Source organism: Styela clava, chromosome 1 (genome assembly GCF_964204865.1).
Source record: "Styela clava chromosome 1, kaStyClav1.hap1.2, whole genome shotgun sequence".
Lineage (NCBI taxonomy): Eukaryota > Metazoa > Chordata > Ascidiacea > Stolidobranchia > Styelidae > Styela > Styela clava.
The window spans coordinates 685,096-705,126 of record NC_135250.1 but is presented as its reverse complement, the minus strand read 5'-3'; the positions used below and the strand labels follow the sequence as shown (position 1 = coordinate 705,126).

Genomic DNA, 20,031 nt, shown 5'->3' with positions numbered 1-20,031 from the left:
TTTACAACTTAAATTTACCGCTCAATTGTTAAAAATAGTTAATTCTGTGAGTATGATTCTACCAAACTAACATGATCTGGTTCTAAACATATAAAATTATTAGCGCATATCACAGGGACACATTTTTCTACCAGTCTTATTGGAGGCCTATATGGAAAAAACCCTTTTTTGAGTGCTAAAAATAGACATCGTCCTATTTGCCATGTGGACTTATTAGCCGGGAAATACGGTATTTATAGCCGTCATTGTTACGATATCCAATAAATTGGCACAAGTTGGAAAAACAAGTTGATTTATTAGAAAATAATTTCTGGCAAATAATTTTGATAACGATAGTTAAAAGTATCGATCCTTTACCAGGATGATTTTTTGTTGCGCAAAATAATCCAATCCTTGACTGGTACCAGCATTTAAAATGTCATGTCCTATTAATTTAATTCCGTTCAACGTAACTCAATGTTGTATGGACAATCTGTGGACATAAAATGTGTGGTAAACTGACCGATATTATTAAATATTGATTCCTATTTTCATATTGAGAAAATAATGAAAGTATTAATACCGAATACCACGGGTATTTGTGGACATGAAATACGTGGTAAACTGCCCAATTATATTTAATTTTGGATTCGTATTTACAAAATAATAAAACTATTATAATTCTAAAATGCAACGGCAATCTGTGGCCTTAAAATGTGTGGTACACTGCCCGATTTACCAACATTTGAGTTATGATTATAGAACTAAATTAACATGGTAAGGCATTTTAAATAGTGGTATCAGTCATGGATTCGAATATTTTACGCAGCACAAAATCATCCTAGTAAAAAGTCCATACTTTTAAATACAAATCAATGGCAACCATTATCCAAATTAGTTCCCAAAAAGCGAGATAAAGTATAAATTCTTTCTCCGACTTGTGACAATTTTTTCGTGAGTGCGAAAATAAGAATCAAAAACTAATTATATTCGGCACAATATCACGGCAATCTCGTGATAGATATTAATTTTTGATTCCTATTTTTGTATTAACAAAATACAACGGCGATCTGTGGACTTAGAAAAGTCGGAAAAATAACTCGTACTTTATCCCGCTTTTTGGCAAATAATTTGGATAATGGTTGATATTTAAAAGTATGGACGTTTTACTAGGATGATTTTGTGTTGCGCAAATATTCAAATCCATCACCGATACCACTATTGCCGTATTAATTTAATTCTGTTAACATGACTCAAGGTATATAAAATATATACTGCAATAATCTGCAAATATGAAATGCCTGGTAATATAACTAGGTTGTAACTTGTAGATACTAGGTAGTAACTTGTTATTCCATTGCTTATTGTATGGAAATTCCTACATACATTTAGATAAGCCTCAATTAGTGAATTTTATTTTCGAAGTATTCGAAATTTCATATTCGAAAAAAATAATTTCGAATGTATTCGAAATAGTGAACTATTCGGTATTGGCCATCCCTGGCCATTATTCAACGGCACAGAGCGTCGCTTCTACTTAGCTATTATCGTCAAAATACCATCATTGGTGGAGGTCGATAACAAGGTATATAATGTGTGATAGTGACCACGAGATGTCGTAGGAGTTTCGTTCAAATAAATGTGAAATTTTGAATTGTTATATTGTAATTTCGTTAAAATATTAAGATTTCATGAGACTGCGTCGCGGGAATGAATTTTGACGTCCGACACGACGACGCCAAATTTGCAATTCCCTTTTAAGTTAAAGACCCGCTCCAGTGTAATATTTTTGTATTTTGTTCGGTCCATGTGTGAACATATGCCAAATCACATTAACGAGAGAACATTTCTTATGAAATCAATGTCGTCAGGATTTGAAAATATAAAACTAGAAAAATGTGACGTCCTTATGGCATTATATACTGACTAAAACAACTATTTTATGCTTTGAAGTAAAAATCGACAGTTATTGAATACAATAGTGTGGGGAATTCATTTTATTTCTAATCAAAATCACGGGACCTATCTGAATGTTAATTAACCAGATTATATTGAAGATTAAACTTTACAATTGGGTTCGTGGTATGTTTGATGAAAAATTAATTACTTATAAAAGATAACAGCGCAACATCAACAAAGCACAACTTTGTCAAACCAATATTTTTCCGTATTACAATTTCAAGCATCAGGACATGTTTCAGTTTTCGATTGCATTCATGATTCGATTTTATAAACTTTGTGTTGTTTATGGAATTTATGTATTTTAAACCTCATGTTTTGTCTGATTTTCAGGTACTCTATCATTTTTATTTGAGCTTATTGTAGGGAATGAATAATAAGTACGTCGTGTTCCAACACAATTAATATGGAAAAAAAACCTCATGCTTGCGAAATATGTGGTAAAAAATTAACTAAGCCATGTTATTTGAAATACCACATGCGAACACATACAGGAGAAAAACTTCATACCTGTGAAATATGCGGAAAAGACTTTTATTGGTTGAGTAGATTAAAAATCCACAAACGAATTCATACTGGAGAAAAACCTCATGATTGTGAAATATGTAGAAAAGATTTTGTCAGTAAAGGTGAATTGAAAAATCACATGTATACGCATACTGGAGAACAACCTTATGCTTGCAAAATATGTGATAAAAAATTTACTAAGCCATCCTCTTTGAAATACCACATACGATACCATACTGGAGTAAAACCGTATGCTTGTGAAATATGTGGAAAAGATTTTACAACATTGGGTGTTTTGAAACAGCATATTCGAATCCACACTCAGGAAAAACCTCATGCATGTAAAATATGTGGAAAAGATTTTACATGGCCAAGTAATTTGAAACGCCACATACGCACACATACTGGAGAAAAGCGGTATTCTTGTGAAATATGTGGAAAAAATTTTGCCATCTCAAGTCATTTAAAAAAGCACATGCGGACACATACTGGAGAAAAACCTCATGTTTGTAAAATATGTGGGAAAGATTTTGCATTATTGAGTAATTTGAAACAACATATGCGAACTCATACTGGAGAAAAACTTCATGCTTGTAAAATATGTGGGAAATTTTTCGCATGGCTGAAAACTCTGAAAAACCACATGCGAACTCACACAGGTGAAAAACTTCATGCTTGTAAAATATGTGGAAAATATTTTTCATGGCTTAAAACCTTGAAATACCACATGCGTACGCATACAGGAGAAAAACCACATGCTTGTAAAATATGTGGAAAATGTTTCGCAATACCTGGTAACTTGAAACGCCACATTCGAATTCATACTGGAGAAAGACCTTATGCTTGTGAAATATGTGGGAAAGATTTCCCAAATACAAGTAATTTAAAAATGCACATGCGAACGCATACTAGAGAAAAACCTCATGTTTGTGAAAAATGTGGGAAAGATTTTTCCCGAAAAGGTAGTTTAGAAACACACATGCGAAGCCATACTGGAGAAAAACCTTATGCTTGTGAAATATGTGGGAAAGATTTCCCAAATACAAGTAATTTAAAAATGCACATGCGAATCCATACTGGAGAAAAACCTTATCCTTGTGAAAAATGTGGGAAAGATTTTTCCCGAAAAGGTAGTTTAGAAACACACATGCGAAGCCATACTGGAGAAAAACCTTATACTTGTGGAACATGTGGGAAAGATTTCTCAATTAGAGGTAATCTGAAAATTCACATGCAGAGGCATACTGGAGAAAAACCTCATGCTTGTGAAATATGTGGAAAAGATTTTGCACGACGAAAGACTTTGAAAAGCCACATGGGAGCACACACCAGTGAAAAACCTTGAGCTTGCAAATTAAACCTCATGATTGTACTGAAAGGCCACATTTAAACACATACTGGTAAAAAACCTTACACTCATGATTTTGTAAGATTTCATAAATTGAAAGAGCACATATGAAGCCATACTCTAAAAACACTAACACTTTATATATATTGGAAAATTTTTTCAAGATTAAATACCTCAGAAGCAAACTCATGTCGCAAAGGAATCTTCTTGAATAGGAAGCTTTTGTAGGCATGGGTGGTAAAAAAGTACCTATGTGATCTCATACTAAAAAAACTTCTAAGATAAGCGTTAAATGGAGAATTGGACTAACCTGAAAGTACTGATAACGCAGTGTTCTTGTGAAATACGTGAGAAAGGTTGTGCAATACCACACATGAACTGCATACTGAAACAAGCATTTGAAAGATGTGAGAAAGGTTTTACGGTCTGTTCATTTCGTTTAAAGCATCGAAACGGTAAAGACTTTTTAAGACCGTCTGTTCTTTTGTTTTTGTTGATTTTCTTTAACAATAGATTTCGGTAAAGGTTCTGTTTTGCTATTCAGCTTTTTGTCCTTTTGCTATTCTGTGAATCAGTGGTTCTTAAACTTTTCAAGTCATCCCCTTTTTAGAATTTGTGAAGTTTCGCACCCAAATTTAAAAATATCTATCTATAAGGCGAAAGTATGTTTTTTTTAAACACATTGAAAATATGTGTACATAATAAAGAAATGTAACTATCCAAAATAAAGATCAAATCTAAGAAACAAATGGCCAAACAAATATCACTTGTTATCAATAGTTTTCTATTAACTTGATACTACTTCCCCAAGAGTATAAGGCAATGAAACCTCCCAAATATCTGCCCCATTACATTGTGTATTTGTTGTTTAAATGATCTACATATTTTGCCTTCTTCTTTGTTCTGTGTTCAACCAATGAGTTTCTGCGAACTCCTAGCTGCATGTAACCATTATTATATTGTATCCTGGAAAGCATGCTTTTCAAGTATCACTAATTTCATTTTTTCTTGGATTAAATATAAAAAAATATACATTGCGCAGATACCACAATCTACGAATATATTGACACCAAGCGCAATTTGATGATTCAAAAAAAGCCCCCTATTGAAAGACATGAATTAAAAAAATCTGAGACTGCAGACTGCAGGCCCCACCTTCAAGAGACAGTTTAGGCTTCCATATGGGCAAAGCGGCAACGGATTTTCCAAGTTCTGTGATGATTCTGTTTCAAGATGAATTGAACTGATTCGAGTTGCAGTAGATACCGCAGTCTACAAATATATGGACACCAAGCGAAACAGTACCGTAAAACCGGCTAACTTTGGTTGGGTTGATTTCACTATACTTTAATCAATTACTCAGCCATTTGTTGTCCAATTTGCGTCAAACTTGAAATATATTACATTGATGTAATTCTCTGTACATGCATTTAATTTTCGAAAAAAACCTCATATTTGTGAAATATACAGAAAAGATTTTGTATGATGTGATTACTTGAAGAAACACATGTAAACCCTTATGGTGTAAAAATCTTTGAACTTTTTTTATTCACTGTCTGATTTTCTATAGCAATGGTTACCCTGTGATGTTTATTTAACCTTACTTTCTAGGTGGGTTTTGTGGATATAAATAGAAAGTACCCAGGTGTGATCTTATGAACAATCAAAGCAGTTACAAATCATATATCATTTGTTTCATATCAGTTTTGCTTTGAATTCATTTGCGCCAACTGTATAGAGTAGTGAAAGTATTCAATTAAATATCTTCTCACATTGTGTATGTATGCTCTAGAACAGGGTGGTGGGTTACGCGGGCCACAATAGTACCAAGAATAGGTAAACAGTGCAGTACAAAAAAAGCACTTCTATTGTGTAAACACATAGTTATCAGGCATTGCCAACCTAGGCTAAAGTTTTCTATTATGTCTAAATTGTTAGCACTAAAACGACAGAAATCCAGGTAACAATTTAGACTGCCCATCACATCTTCAACTCAGCTAGCTGCTTCAGCTAGCCATCATACTAGTCAATTCAGTCACAGAGAATGAAGCGACGTGCCACAAGTGGTCCGCGGGCCTGGGTTTGGACCACTCTCATCTAGAACAAGGTTTCTCCAACTGAACCTTTACAAAGAATCAGAACAGGTTGCTAGGGACAATGAGAAAAGGGTTTCACTATGTGCTCGACCACAATGACTACGTTAATTTGAAGTAAATTCATGTAGGTTTACATTATTTAATGTGATGCATATAATAATTGATGGAAACTTATTATGGCGAATCTGGCTATTAATATGGAATAACACGAATGTCGGAAGTCTCCATTTGCCTATGTCATGTGCCGCCAATAAGTCCAACTTTCAGCTTTGTGCAACCATTGTTGTCATTCATCCCAGTAACCCTTCTGAGCATGCTATTTAAATAATATTAATTCCATTTTTTTTTCTCACTTATACATATTTAACTCATTACATATCTGTGTTTAGGCCAGTAACGTTTTATCAATGATTTTGTCTTTAATAGGAAAAAAATAATAATAAAACAAATTTTTAAATAATAGTCAGTACCATTAATCCGAAAGTTGATATGGGAGAACAACATGATTGTGAAATACCTGGAAAAGATTTTACAAAACCAAGTATTTCGAAATTCCGCATGCGAATGCACACTGATAAAAAACCATATGCGTGTGAAATATGTGGGAAAGATTTTACCAGGACAAATGATTTGAAAAGGCACATGCGAATGCATACTGGTGAAAAACCATATGCTTGTGAAATATGTGAAAAAGATTTTGCCAGGAAAAGTGATTTGAAAAGGCACATACGAATGCATACTGGTGAAAAACCGTATGCTTGTGAAATATGTGGTAAGGGTTTTGCTTGGACAAGTGATTTAAAAAAGCACAGCCGAAAGCATACTGGTGAGAAACCCTATTTCTGTAGAATATGTGGAAGAGATTTTGCTTGGGCGAGTGCTTTGAAAAAACACATGGAAACGCATACTGGAAAGAAACCTTATACCTGTGAAATATGTGATAAAGAATATGTAAGGTTGCATCATTTTATATTCCACGTACAAACCCATACTAGAAAAAAACTTCATGTCTGTGAAATATGTGGGAAAGATTTGGCAAGGAAAGATCGTTTGAAAAAGCACATGCAAATGCATACTGGGGCACAACTTTATGCTTGTGAAATTTGTGGGAAAGATTTTGCCAGAACAAATTATTTGAAAAAGCACATGCGAACCCATACTGGAGAAAAGCTTAGTGCTTGCGAAATATGTGGAAATAATTTTGTCTGGACAAGTAATTTGAAAAGGCACATGCGAATGCATACTGGGGAAAAATCTCATGCTTGTGAAGTATGTGGGAAAGATTTTGCAAGATCAGATTACCTAAGGCTACACATAAAAAGTCATATTGTGTAAAACGTTTTTTCATTTATTTTTTTCTTTGTCTGATTTTCTCCAGAATTTTATTGTGACAAGTTAAAATACTTAGAAATCCGAAAAACACATGTAAACTCATATGGTGTAAAACTGTTTTAACTTTTTTTAGACAAGCGTTAGTTACCCTGTGATGTTTATTTAACTTTACTTTTCTGATCTTTCTAGGTAGGTGCTGTAGATATAAATAGATAGTACCCAGGTGTGATCTTATGCAAAAGCAATTGCAAATGATATATCAGTTTTGCTTTGAATTTAGTTGCGATAGTATTATAGAGTAGTGAAAGTTCTTAATATCACATCCTCTCATATTGTTTATATTTGTGTATGTGTTGTATGTAAGATATAGATTGGGGTTTCTCAAACTGAACCTTTACAAAGACACAGAACAGATCGTTATAGGCAATGAGCAAAGCAAGCCTATTTCTTTGACTGTAATGCATTTGTTCTTTCACTTTTGTTATTTGGTTTTTACTATTGAATGTGAAAACTGATGAACTTGTTAATCCAAAAATGGAAGAACCTCCGGTTACATATGTTGGTTTTCAGAAGGAGGTCACAGATCAGAAGTCCCTTCATTCCATTTGTCTATACTGTGCACCACCTATAATATGAGTAACTCAGCTGCTAGCAACCATTGTCATTCATCCCAGCAAGCCTTCTCTGTTCAATAACTATTGATTTCCTTTTTCTTTCACCCATACATATCTGTATTTAGACAAGTAATGTTTTGATTTTGTCTTTAATAGGAAAGGAATAACAATATACGAATATCTAATCAAGATAGCGATCGGAGACCGCCGACTTATCGATCTTTCGCATGTTCAGTTAGAGGATCCCGCAAAACAGAAACTGCTGTTTCGATTTCTTTGCCCTGACTCAGTACCGACGTGTCCCTAATTGATAAATAAATTGCTAATTCATCCAAAATCACTGAGATATGATGAATGCACATGCAAAATTTTAGTGAGATATCGCGTAACATACGAAAGTGACTAATCGACTGAATACAATTGATAAAGTTTATATGGATGAATCTTATGATTGTAAAATATGTGGGAAAGATTTTACAAAGCCAAATGTTTTGAAATATCACATGCTTAAGCACACTGATGAAAAACCATATACTTGTGAAGTATGTGAAAAAGGTTTTATCTGGACAAGTAATTTGAAAATGCATATGCGAACACATACTGGAGAAAAACCATATTCTTGCACAATATGTGGGAAAGATTTTACTTCGACAAGTGATTTGAATAAGCACATGCGAACACATACTGGGGAAAAACCTTATGCTTGTGAAATATGTGGGAAAGATTTTGCTATACATGGTAGTTTGAAAAGCCACATACAAACTCATACTGGAGAAAAACCTTACACTTGTCAAATATGTGGTAAAGGTTTTGCCCTGACAAGTTATTTAAAAAAGCATGGGCGAACACATACTGGAGATAAACCTTATGCTTGTGAAATATGTGGGAAAAATTTTGCTTGGACGTGTGATTTGAAAAAGCACATTCAAACACATACTGGAAAAAAACCTCATGCTTGTGAAATATGTGGAAAAGGTTTTGCAAGGCGGCAGCATTTGAAAAGTCACCTACTAACGCATACTGGTGAGAAACCATATTCTTGTAAAATATGTAGGAAAAATTTTGCCTGGGCAAGTTGTTGGAAAAACCACATGCGAACACATACTGGAGAAAAAATTTGTGCTTGTAAAATATGTGGAAAAAGTTTTGTCTGTATGGGTGATTTGAAAAGACACATGAGAACGCACACTGGAGAAAAACCACATGCCTGTAAATTATGTGGAAAAGATTTTGCTAGGAAAAGTCGTTTGAAATGCCACATGCAAACACATACTGGAGAAAAACCTCATGCATGTGAAATATGTGGAAAAGAATTTGCAAGGCTTCAGTATTTGAAACGGCACATACAATCCCATACTGGTAGAAAACCTTATCTCTGTAAAATATGTGGGAAAGGTTTTACCAGCACAAGTGATTTGAAAAAGCACATGCGAACACATACGGGAGAAAGACCTTATACTTGTAAAATATGTGAAAAAGCTTTTGCATGGCCAAATACTTTGAAATGCCACATGCGAACACATACTGGAGAAAGACCTCATACTTGTGAAATATGTGAAAAAGCTTTTGCATGGCCAAAAAATTTGAAACGCCACATGAAAACACATACTGGAGAAATACGTGGGAAAGACTTTTAAAGTCTGCATCATTCAGAAGGCCAGGAAAAAATTGGTAAAAAATGAGGGAAAGATTTTGCCTGGACAAGTAATTGTATATGCAGCCATATTTGTGAAGAGCCACAAAACCCACCAGACTCTCTTATAACTGTTTTGCAAAATAAAGATTATTACACTAACTACACCTGCGCCAGAATTGGTTAAATTTCTGGTAGAACTTGAGAAAGAGTCAGGAAAGGATATAAGCATGATAAAATTTTGTTCAATATTTTGGACAACATTAATCTAAATGATATGAGCATTGCTTTACGAAATAATATTACTTTGGATCATATTATTTAAAAACTCGTTGCTACCAAAAAGCTAGAGTTTTAAATTCAGTTCAACCACCCAAAAGATCAAAACATTGGCCTTCGCAAAGCATTGAAGGCAAAATTGGGTGGTGAGAAGCCATAATTTTTTATTCAATTAGCCCACTTAGATACTTCTGATCATGTGTGACATCTGGAAAATATATAGGTGTGTACGCAGTGGTTGGATTCAAATTTTTTGTCAGCCGGTTCCATCATACAAATGTCGGATTTTCAGGTGGTTCTGTTACAAAAAGTCATGCAATCACGGTTCGCTGATCTCATAAAATTCCGTGAGAGAGTTCTATAGAACCGGTGCAAAGCGGCTAAATCCCACTACTGTGTTTACGTTGGGGCAATGTTCTACCCAAAACCCGAAAAAGTTTTGTGCATATTTTCAATGCTATTTGTGAATGATCTCTTTTATGGTCAGGAGACTCGGTGATCTAACCCTCACAAATAATGGTAATTATTTTACTGTTTATTCAAATTTATCATAGTGCTGACATGGTTTGTGATAATAAAATGTCTCTCATTTTTCTTAAAGATAACTCTTTGTAGTACAGAAAAATTATATTAGTGCTGACATAGTGTGTGATTCTCTCGCATAAAACCAACTCAATTGTAGTACAAAAAAATGCATATTACAAGTTACAATTCCAGTAGTAATCCATACCATAATTAGGTTATTTTATTAAATGCATTGATAAAAAACAATAAAAATAAAATTAGTAAATATAAAATACATATCAGAAACATATAATTTTCTTTTTGAAATAATGCTTTACATAAATTTTCCAATTCCCTCACAAATGGGTTGTTTATTCTATAATTCTCTATATTATGGCCATTTTTATCTGCTTTTTGAGAAAGGCAAAATGTTGTGTTTTATTTTCGAATATAATAGAATTTCTCATGGTCAAAATTTTATATCTCACTATTGATAACAAAAGTATAATTGCATCCAAATCAACAGTATCTATACGACTATATAAAGGATCGTTAAAATTAAATAATATGCAAGAATCATATTGATAACAAAATGTATTCTAATCAATTTTAATATATCTAAAACAAAATCTTCATAAATATTTTTTGTAAATACACAATACATGAAAATATGTGAAACAAACTCAGGTTCTCTATTACATAATACACACATTTCATTCCCTGCTTTTCTTCCAATTTCTGGCTTTTTTTTTCAATGGCAAGATATCCCAGAGTAATTTATAGTTAAAATCAGTATTTTTAATAAGTAAACGAATAGCTCACAGAGCCATGTGATTCATATGGTGCACAGAGCTATGATTGAGAGAGGTCGTGGTTCGCCATATATTTAGGCCTTCTTTTCGGCTTTCCTCTCCCCTTGGATAAATATGTAAATCCCATGTTATATCAATTAATAAATACATAAATAACCGCACTCCTCTCGGCGACTGGTTCATATTCTGTTTTGTAGATACGTTTTCTGTCTAATAGATATGCATTCCCAATAAGCATATGCTCATAGTTGTATGCTTTCAGCGTACCATACTTCGAAACCCAAAATCAAATATGTATTGAAGAATTAAAGACCTCAAGTCAAGTTAATACGGCCAATTTCGCACCCGAGTCGGCTGAAGCAAGGGATTTTGGCAGCGAGCAATGCGTTTTCTTAATATGCAACGAACCATTTAGCTGGACGACGTAAAAATGCAGGGAACAATGCCACAATGAGCAAATCTTTGCAAGTTTCCACTCATTGTATATATGCTCATTGCTTAAACTTAAAAGAGTAATTATAGGAAACGAGATACGATCTCGCGGCGTGTATCCTTCGCCCTGACTCAATAGCGTGGAAAATTTCTCGACGGAAACTTGCGCATCGCGACGACGTCAAAGTTACAACAGAGATATGGACAATGCTTAAAGATTAATCACGAGATACAATCTAGCGGTGTGTATCTTTTGCTCTGACTCACTAGCGTGAAAACTTGCGCATCGGACACGCACACACACATTCAGCGCGTCTCAAAAATCTCTCGCTTTGTAAAAATCCAGATCTCTTCATCACTAATTAATTAATAACTCGCTAATTATACGACATAATTCATCCAAAATCAATAGGCTTCTGGTCCAAGATATGATGATTGCACATGCAATTTGGAGCAGATTCAACCACGCCTTCGTGAAATATCGCGTGTATCTAACAGACAGACAAATACCTATCAACATACTTACCGATTAAAATCGATAAGTAATGAAGTATTGGAGGTCGAAAATATTAGGTCCATATTATTAAGTTCATACAACATGCAGCTACCCGAAATCCATAATCCAACACATTCCCAAAAAATACTGGTTAGCTGAAATGAATGAACAGCTTTGGTGGCAAAAAAAGCTAGAGGTTTGGAGAACCGACTGACAAGACCTCTTGCATATATTTGCAATGCATGGTTAGCAGGTACTTTTTTTGCATTCCTGGAATCACCCATATCCACAAATCCCAGCATCTTATCTAATGAAGAGCTGTACACAATGTTTACTTTGACTGAAATTACAAGAATAAAAAACACCGAGAATATGCCTATTGCAATCAGTAACCACAAAGCCAATTCAAAATATAGAAATGTTCTAACTGTTTGCTTTTCTTATACGAGACTGACTATTGAGTCAATTTAAAAACATCTTACTCAATTTGCTCAGTTGAAAATAAATAAAATTTCTTCATATTTTTATCATATGCTCAACATTTTTCATCGACAACCTTTCAATGTTAAAAGTGATACTAGGCCCGTAGCTCAGAGCCTTTAATTATAAAGAGTAACACTGGCTGAAAGTGTGCGAGTATATTACCCTTTATTTCATCCATAGATAAAAGAACACAGGAAAACGCACGATGATTTTGGAAGCAATAATCTGTCTGAGCCTAGTCGGGCGTGACGGTGAATCCAACATCGGGACCAAATATCGGAAGTTACACGGGGTTGACTATCGTAGATATATACTACTACTGTACTATTACCATCGGGCAAAACGACGTTGGAAATATTAAAGCAGGCGCGCAGCCAGGATTTTTAAAAGGGGGGGGGGGGGGTTCAAAATCGGAAATTACCAATGCCGTCTGTAACAGTCACCGCGATCACGCGCTCGTCAATAGAGCCGCCTTTTCAGCTTCTGTCGCGTAAAATATTCAATTCATGACAACTATGAGATTCTAAAATGTCCTTACGTATATATTAATTTAATTGTCCCCAACGCAACTCGCGGTCTCGACTTTCTACGTCAAAATAAAAACATTACTGCCGTGGACATAAAACAATGAGATAAGCTGCCTGATATATTTATTTTGGATCCGTATTTTTGCAATCTTGTGACCTCGTTATCACCGTTAGTAAAATCTCGATATCTGATATAAAATCACGTTTAGTACAATTTTACTTCATACAATGAAAATAGATATAAAGTATACCAGTAAATCAAAAATACAATTTCACCGCCTCGAAATTCACGCCGGACAGTCGCCACGATTACGTCACTTGTTAAAAGAGCCGACTTTTCGAAACGAAAAATGATATTTCTCTTGCGCAAGGTAACCAATCCATGACCGATAAGGGCATATTTAAAATGTCCTGCTTTATTAATTTAATTGTCTTCAATTTAACCTGCGGTTGCGCCGACAAAACAAGAGCCACTCTAAAACACCACAGAATTCCGCATAAAAATGCGTGGTAAACTGCCCTATTATATATTGTTTTGATCCGTATTTTTTCTATTTTGCAAATTCGACAAATTTCAGATGTGCTTGTAACATTGACTCCGTTCAATCGCAATGCTGCCACTCCGATTATTTTTAAAGATAAAAGCTCCCGAAAAATTCGTAAATCTGCTGTAAATTCTCATGGAGCAAAATTTATTTCAGTACAATGAAAATTGATGGATATACTTCAGATTAATTATCTTATATATCATCACTAACGGAAAAAATCGCGTTTTCAACCTTGTTTAATGATAACACTAAAATTTTCGACAACAATTTTAAAGTAATGGATCCCACCCACAATTAACCGTGTTTCGATTTTAATGGCGGTATGTTCCTAAACAGCGAGGTGGGCACACGAAATTTTTCGATTTTCAAAAGCGTTTTTAGACTAGAAAAGCGTTTTTAGACTGTCGCGGGACTCACCAAATCTTATAGCCTACTGTTTACGGTTTTGTTTTCAGTATTTTATATTGTCGATTTTCAGTCAAATTTAGATCGCGGGTTTACTCTTTCATTTGTCTTTAGAACCTCGCCGCCGATGAACGTATAATAACTCTCACCGAATTCACAATTCCTTGCAAAGTACAAAAATAATCATCATGTTTATCGTGGCACAAATTTGTGATTTAGAGAGAATAAATACCGACGTAAAGGCGTTTACGGCCTAAATAACACACTGATGAAAACAATCGGCGATTTTAGCAGAAGGCAATTGCACGCTTTTTCAGTTTTCACAATTCCGTGCGAGTACAAAAATAAAATAAGTATAATTGTTCCCGTGGCACGCACAAATTTGTGATTTAGAGAGAATAAATACCAACGAGAAGGCGTTTACGGCCTAAATAACACGCCGCCTTGATGAAAACATACGGCGATTTTAGCAGAAAGCAATTGCACGCGTTATCGCCGACTTTTTCTGTTTTCAAGAAAATTCAAAAGGGGGGGTTCGACCCCGAAAACGTGTCGCGCGTACCAAGATGACCGCCGCGACCTTCAATTCGGCACAAAATCGCAAACGTCTAGCGCCGCCAATGCGCACTCTAGTTATATACACCTCAATGCTTATCCCTCGTAGCTCTGCGAAATTACACTAAAATGCGGCAACAAACAAAAAAGTTACGACCGTAGACCCGCCCGAAGAAAAAAACGGACCATTTTTTCATTCGCCAACTACCCATTGTTCCTTCAAAAAAGCTTGAAAATCTATACAAATATAAGAGATAAAAAGATGAAACTTGGCAGATGGGTAGAGTTGTGTTTCTTTTAACCATCCTTAAAGTTTCGTGTTTCAACATTTAAAAGAGGGGAAATAGGAAGGTGCGCATTTCCACCCTCCTATTTTCGAGTTGTGTTCGAAATAACCTCTCAAAATATATGACGGTCAGAAATGCAATTAGAAGCCCAGTTTTTTCACACATGGCTGCGTATGTCAAACCTCTCCCAGACAACAGTGGTGCCAAAGGTCAGTGCTAGTGTCACGGACCAAGATGTCGTTACCGTGGTTGTAGAATGAATCAGAAGACTCCAAGGTTCCGGATTGGTTGTTTATTGTACGGCAATTCCAAATCAAACTTAAAACAACACAAACAGACAACACAACAAAATATAACTAAGGAACCGAAAACACGACCGCCCGGCAGCCGGAGAAAAGAGATCGAAAGACAGTTTTTGCCTCACATGTAGTGAGAGGTCGGAGTCCAAATCCGACAAAACAGCATTAAACAAATGTCAACATAACAGTCTATAAATATATATATATACACAAAACATAAACGCGGACACTTCAGTCCGCGACTCTAGTCTCAACGCAGCATAAGCGATGTTCAAGGCTTGAAATCCGCGGTCGCACACTGGTCTTTCGGTCGCGAATACGTCCTTTGGTGGTTTGTATAGTTTTAACCCCAGGTCGTAGTTAATTTGAGGTTTACCGTATAGAATAAATGCAAATGCACCTACGGTGAAAAAATTACCGGGTTAGAAATATTAGTTTTTATTTTGTAGCGGTTTGAATGAAATCGTCCGCAGACTGGCTGCATGCCTGCACCACCCTACTTTCGCAGTTTATTTCTTGTGCGATTTCTGTATTTCTATGCGAATTACCGGGTATATTAAGTGTTTGCCGATAAGATAGGCTTTGTGCTATATCTTTAGTGTCATACTAGTTATTCCTATGTATTTCTAGGTATGTTTTGCCCGGTTTTTGTATATTCCATTATAGGTCAATAGTTTATGACTGTAACGTCATAGACCAATTCCTATTTTGTGTTCCATTTGTATGGTCTTTTGTGCCGTATTTTTATTTGTTTATTGTATTTCTTATTGGCGTATTTGGTTGTATTAAGTTCTTACAGGTGTATAATTAATCTAATTAGATAACTTAGTTACTCTGCTGTATTTGGAACCGCAAGAAGATTATTTTGTGATCAATATCAATTACAGTACAACTTCAGTGTCCGATAAGCTGGCAGAAACCTGAGTGGTGATACCAATACTGGTACGCCACAGTAGCAAACATTGCAAGAGATTTGGTGGAACAAACAGTGAATGGAGGAATATCAGTTCTGGAATCCGTTTTAGAATAAAATAATATGCTATTGTTTTTGAGTTTCAAAATCCCAGTGGTGAGGTAAATATTGCATCGCACTTTTTTTTCAAATCTCCAATTTCTTTATGGTATATCGGTAGCCTATAGTACTTTGATATTACCGTTTTTGTGGAGGTCTAATTGCATGAGTTTTGTTGTTTCCAATTTTGATAGGCATTTTTAATTTAGGAATTGCACACGGGAAAAACAAAATGCAGAGGACCTGGAGGACGGGCATAACTCAATAAAAAAGTTAAAAACATACAATATGTGTTTTAATAATGAGAAGCTTATATGCCACGTGGAAACCTGTTAAAAACGACAGAATAATTCACAGTGGTAAAATATTAACGTAATCCCGTTGTTATTGCGACGAAGGAGATTACATTCAGGGGCACAGCCAGAAATTTTTCAACGGGGGGTTACGGTGAAATTAAAACAGTGCACCAAAAGTGCAATTCACGACGACGTAATGCGTTTAATAAACTGAAAAGTATGCGTCCTTCACAGCGAAATTCCACAGTTACGTGTAGCACGCCTCTCTTTGCCTGATGGTGTTTGGTGAATATTTTGCAAGTCCTATTTCAAACATCGACCATTAATCCGTAGTCTGCGGGTACCTGCATTTAGAAATAAAACATCAAAAATTGCGCAAAGTGATTTTGGAGAGAACTTATAACTAGCGTAATTAAGGTTTCTACGTACAAAAACACGCTCGCATGTAGCGCCGATCAAATTCGTGAAATATGAAACTATCACTTGGAATTTATTGTCAATGAAGTTGATTTTTTATTGCCATCCAATGATTACCGTATTTTCCAGAAATTACGCCTATATCGAGAATAGGCCGACTCCCTAAAAACGGCCTTAAAACAACGATTTTATAAAAAATCGCACATAAGCCGGTCCTACGAATCGTTACACGCCGGACGCTTCAAGAAAAACGTAATAGAGAACAAAATTACTGTAACGCAAACATTTCTCACGTTTATCGTTTCTGCATGTTAGCGAGGGCCGTAGGTGGATTATTACCCGTAACTCTTACTTGTTAATTTATGTTAATAAAGTATATATTGCTTTTCAATGTGTCGTGATTGTGTCGGGAGTTTAAAATAAAGTTCCTGAATCAGCATAAAACAATTTCCTTTGATCGCCACAACGACGATTAACGGACGTTCCTTGTCCGTTTCAAGGAAAGAAATAACGCTGTATTAACACATTCTTATAAATCACTACAAATCTTAACACGCCAGACGCCTTAAGAAAGGCGCAGAAAGAAAACAAAATTGCTGTAACACAAATATTTCTAATGTTTATCATTTCGGTTTGTTAGCGACGGCCGTAGATCCTTACTCGTAACTCTTACTTGTAAATTCATGTTAATAACGTCTATATTGCTTTTCATGCGTCGTGATTTGTATTAATGGAAGGGATTGTTGTCGGGAGTTTAAGAGAGTCTCTGAGTCAGCATAAAACAATTTTCTTTGATCGTCCACAACGCGGTTAATTTCGATAAGAGTCCTTAACACCACCCCTTAACAGATAACATATCCATATCGTAAAGGTGATTAAAAGTCGTGCGCCGTTAATTGCCTCTACGGCGAAAGTGCACCAAATAATAAAGTTTTCACCACGAAACAACTGGCCGTAAATCGACACTGTTGCTGTTATATAAAAGAAACACAAGCGAAAACAAACAATCACAGCCTGTACAAGCGCCACGTGTTAAACAACCAATCACAGACTGTACTAGCCATCAGCTGTATGAAAAAACAATCCACTTTCACAAGCGTGTGTGTGTGTGCGCGACGCTTGTTATCGTGAGAACTTGGTATGGTTTGAAGCTTTTGGAATTACCGGCAAGTCAGCATAATATCATCTCGTTGCGTGATCAAATTCTGGTACGTGAATGAGCCGATTTTTTTGGTGCAATCTGAGTATGCGCGTATAAGACGGTCATTTAGTTGGGCAACTTTTTTTTTTAGTTTTAAACTCGGCGTATTATACGGTATTTACATGCGCCATGATTAGTGGCGGGCAAAATCGTATTTTGTATTCGAGGTATTCGAATATTCCAAACAACATTAATTGGGATGTCGGCCGCCGAAACGATCGTTGTGACAATAAATTTTTTTTTTCTGGATTTTACTCGAAGACTGAAAACTCCGTAACATTGCGGCGTTTTTTATTTCATAATTTTGTAATAATCGTAGGCTGTAGTAAATTTTTTGTCACCGCGATCGTTTCGGCGGCCGACACTCCAATTAATGTTGTTAAACTATATTTTTTAACTATACTAACTTAAACAACTTTTTTTTTATCCACTAGCAAAATTAATTTTCGCTCAACGGCGGATATCGTAGTTTGGTTTTTATATTTCGGACAGAATTGTGAGTTTGGCGAAGATGTTAAAGACAACTATTAAGGAGTGCATTCACAACAAAAATTAATTTTATTCCGATTTTTATCTTCTGTGTAGGATTTGTATCACAGCTTGTGAATTACTCTATTTATTGTAATCAATCCCATTTCTTGTATGGTCATTAAGCCCAAAAGACAGTTGAAATTATTCTTGACAACAGTAAATCTTACCTCTGCGACTTCATCATTTTGAGAATTTTTTTACCTTTAAAATTGTCTCACCAAGTGGCTTCATTTTCGTTTTATGCCACATCACAAAATTGTCAGTACTTGGTCTGATTTCGTTTTTCCGCACGTATTACTCGCATATTGTGTTGACATCTGCAGCCCTATCAATTTGAAATCTGACATCATTATTGACTTCCATCAGAGCAGTAATTCTTGAACTGTTGACGTTATTCACATTCTGCTCACGCTGATGGCCCTCAAGCGTTTCCTCATTTTGGTCATGTTTCTTCATTTGTCGAACATAGCTTGCGTTCCTACACTTCACCCGGAAATGATTTCTACCATACACATACTGGGGAAAAACCTCATACTTGGGAAATATGTGGCAGAAAATTGACGAGGCCATGTTATTTGAAATTCCAAATACGATCCCATACTGGAGAAAAGCCTTATGCTTGTGAAATATGTGAGAAAGATTTTGCACGCCGGAATACTTGAAGAGCCACATGCGAACACATATCAGTTAAAAACTTTGAGCTTGCAAAAAAACCTCATGATTGTGAAATATGTAAAAAAGATTTTGCAGGGCTTGGTAAATTGAAAAGCCACTTATAAACTCGTACTGGTAAAAAACCTGACACTGAGAATTTCCATATGAAGCCACAAGCAAAAACTCATGTCACAAAGGAATCTTCATGAATAAGAATAAGTAACCATGGGTGAGAAATGCGATCAAATACAAGAAAAACCCTTCACACTTATGAGATAATCGGAAAATGGAGAATTTTGCAGATAAAAATAGATAAGCATTTGTGACCTACTGGAAATTCGAAGCAATAAAAAACACTAGTTTTCCATTACCTTAATAATCTTTCTTCGAGAGTAAATATTATCGTTGTGAATAAATATGAGCAGGGCAATTTTTGAAATCTTAGTCATCATAATGTGGCCATGTATCCGCAACGAATAACTTGTACCTATTTTCATACCCAACATGAACTGGTCACCATATTATGATTATAAGGCTGTCACATCGGCTTCCAGTCCCCACAGGATAAATATGAAAATCCAATCCTATCTACTGGGAAATCAGTCTCCAATGTAAGAACCTGTGAAGTTTTCATTCTAAGGCAGATATGTCTACACAAAATGCCTATACATTGTTTCGGTTTTCCAAAGGTTGATTGTTGTATATTTTTGTAACTGACGGCACAGCACAACTTTGTCAAACCATTATTTGGTTTGTGTTACAACTCAATAAATTCATGAATTGATTTTACTGTTCGATGAACTTTGTGTTTTTCATGAAAATTGT

At 35.4% G+C, this 20,031-nt stretch overlaps 3 protein-coding genes across 3 annotated transcripts in view; 2 read left to right on the top strand and 1 right to left on the bottom strand.

Annotated features, from left to right (window-relative positions):
* The window catches only part of LOC120345419 (calcium/calmodulin-dependent protein kinase kinase 1-like), a 310,354-nt gene that overhangs the window by 254,136 nt on the left and 36,187 nt on the right, over window positions 1–20,031 (bottom strand). The gene's annotated exons all lie outside the window — the stretch shown is intronic.
* Window positions 1,162–7,560, top strand: LOC120341807 (uncharacterized). The gene is made up of 2 exons (XM_078114137.1): window positions 1,162–3,787; window positions 6,349–7,560. The coding sequence occupies exons 1-2, from the start codon at window positions 2,345–2,347 to the stop codon at window positions 7,222–7,224; spliced, it is 2,319 nt and encodes a 772-aa protein (XP_077970263.1). The 5' UTR covers window positions 1,162–2,344; the 3' UTR covers window positions 7,225–7,560.
* Window positions 7,703–9,788, top strand: LOC144427111 (uncharacterized). The gene has a single exon (XM_078115787.1). The coding sequence runs from the start codon at window positions 8,270–8,272 to the stop codon at window positions 9,470–9,472; it is 1,203 nt and encodes a 400-aa protein (XP_077971913.1). The 5' UTR covers window positions 7,703–8,269; the 3' UTR covers window positions 9,473–9,788.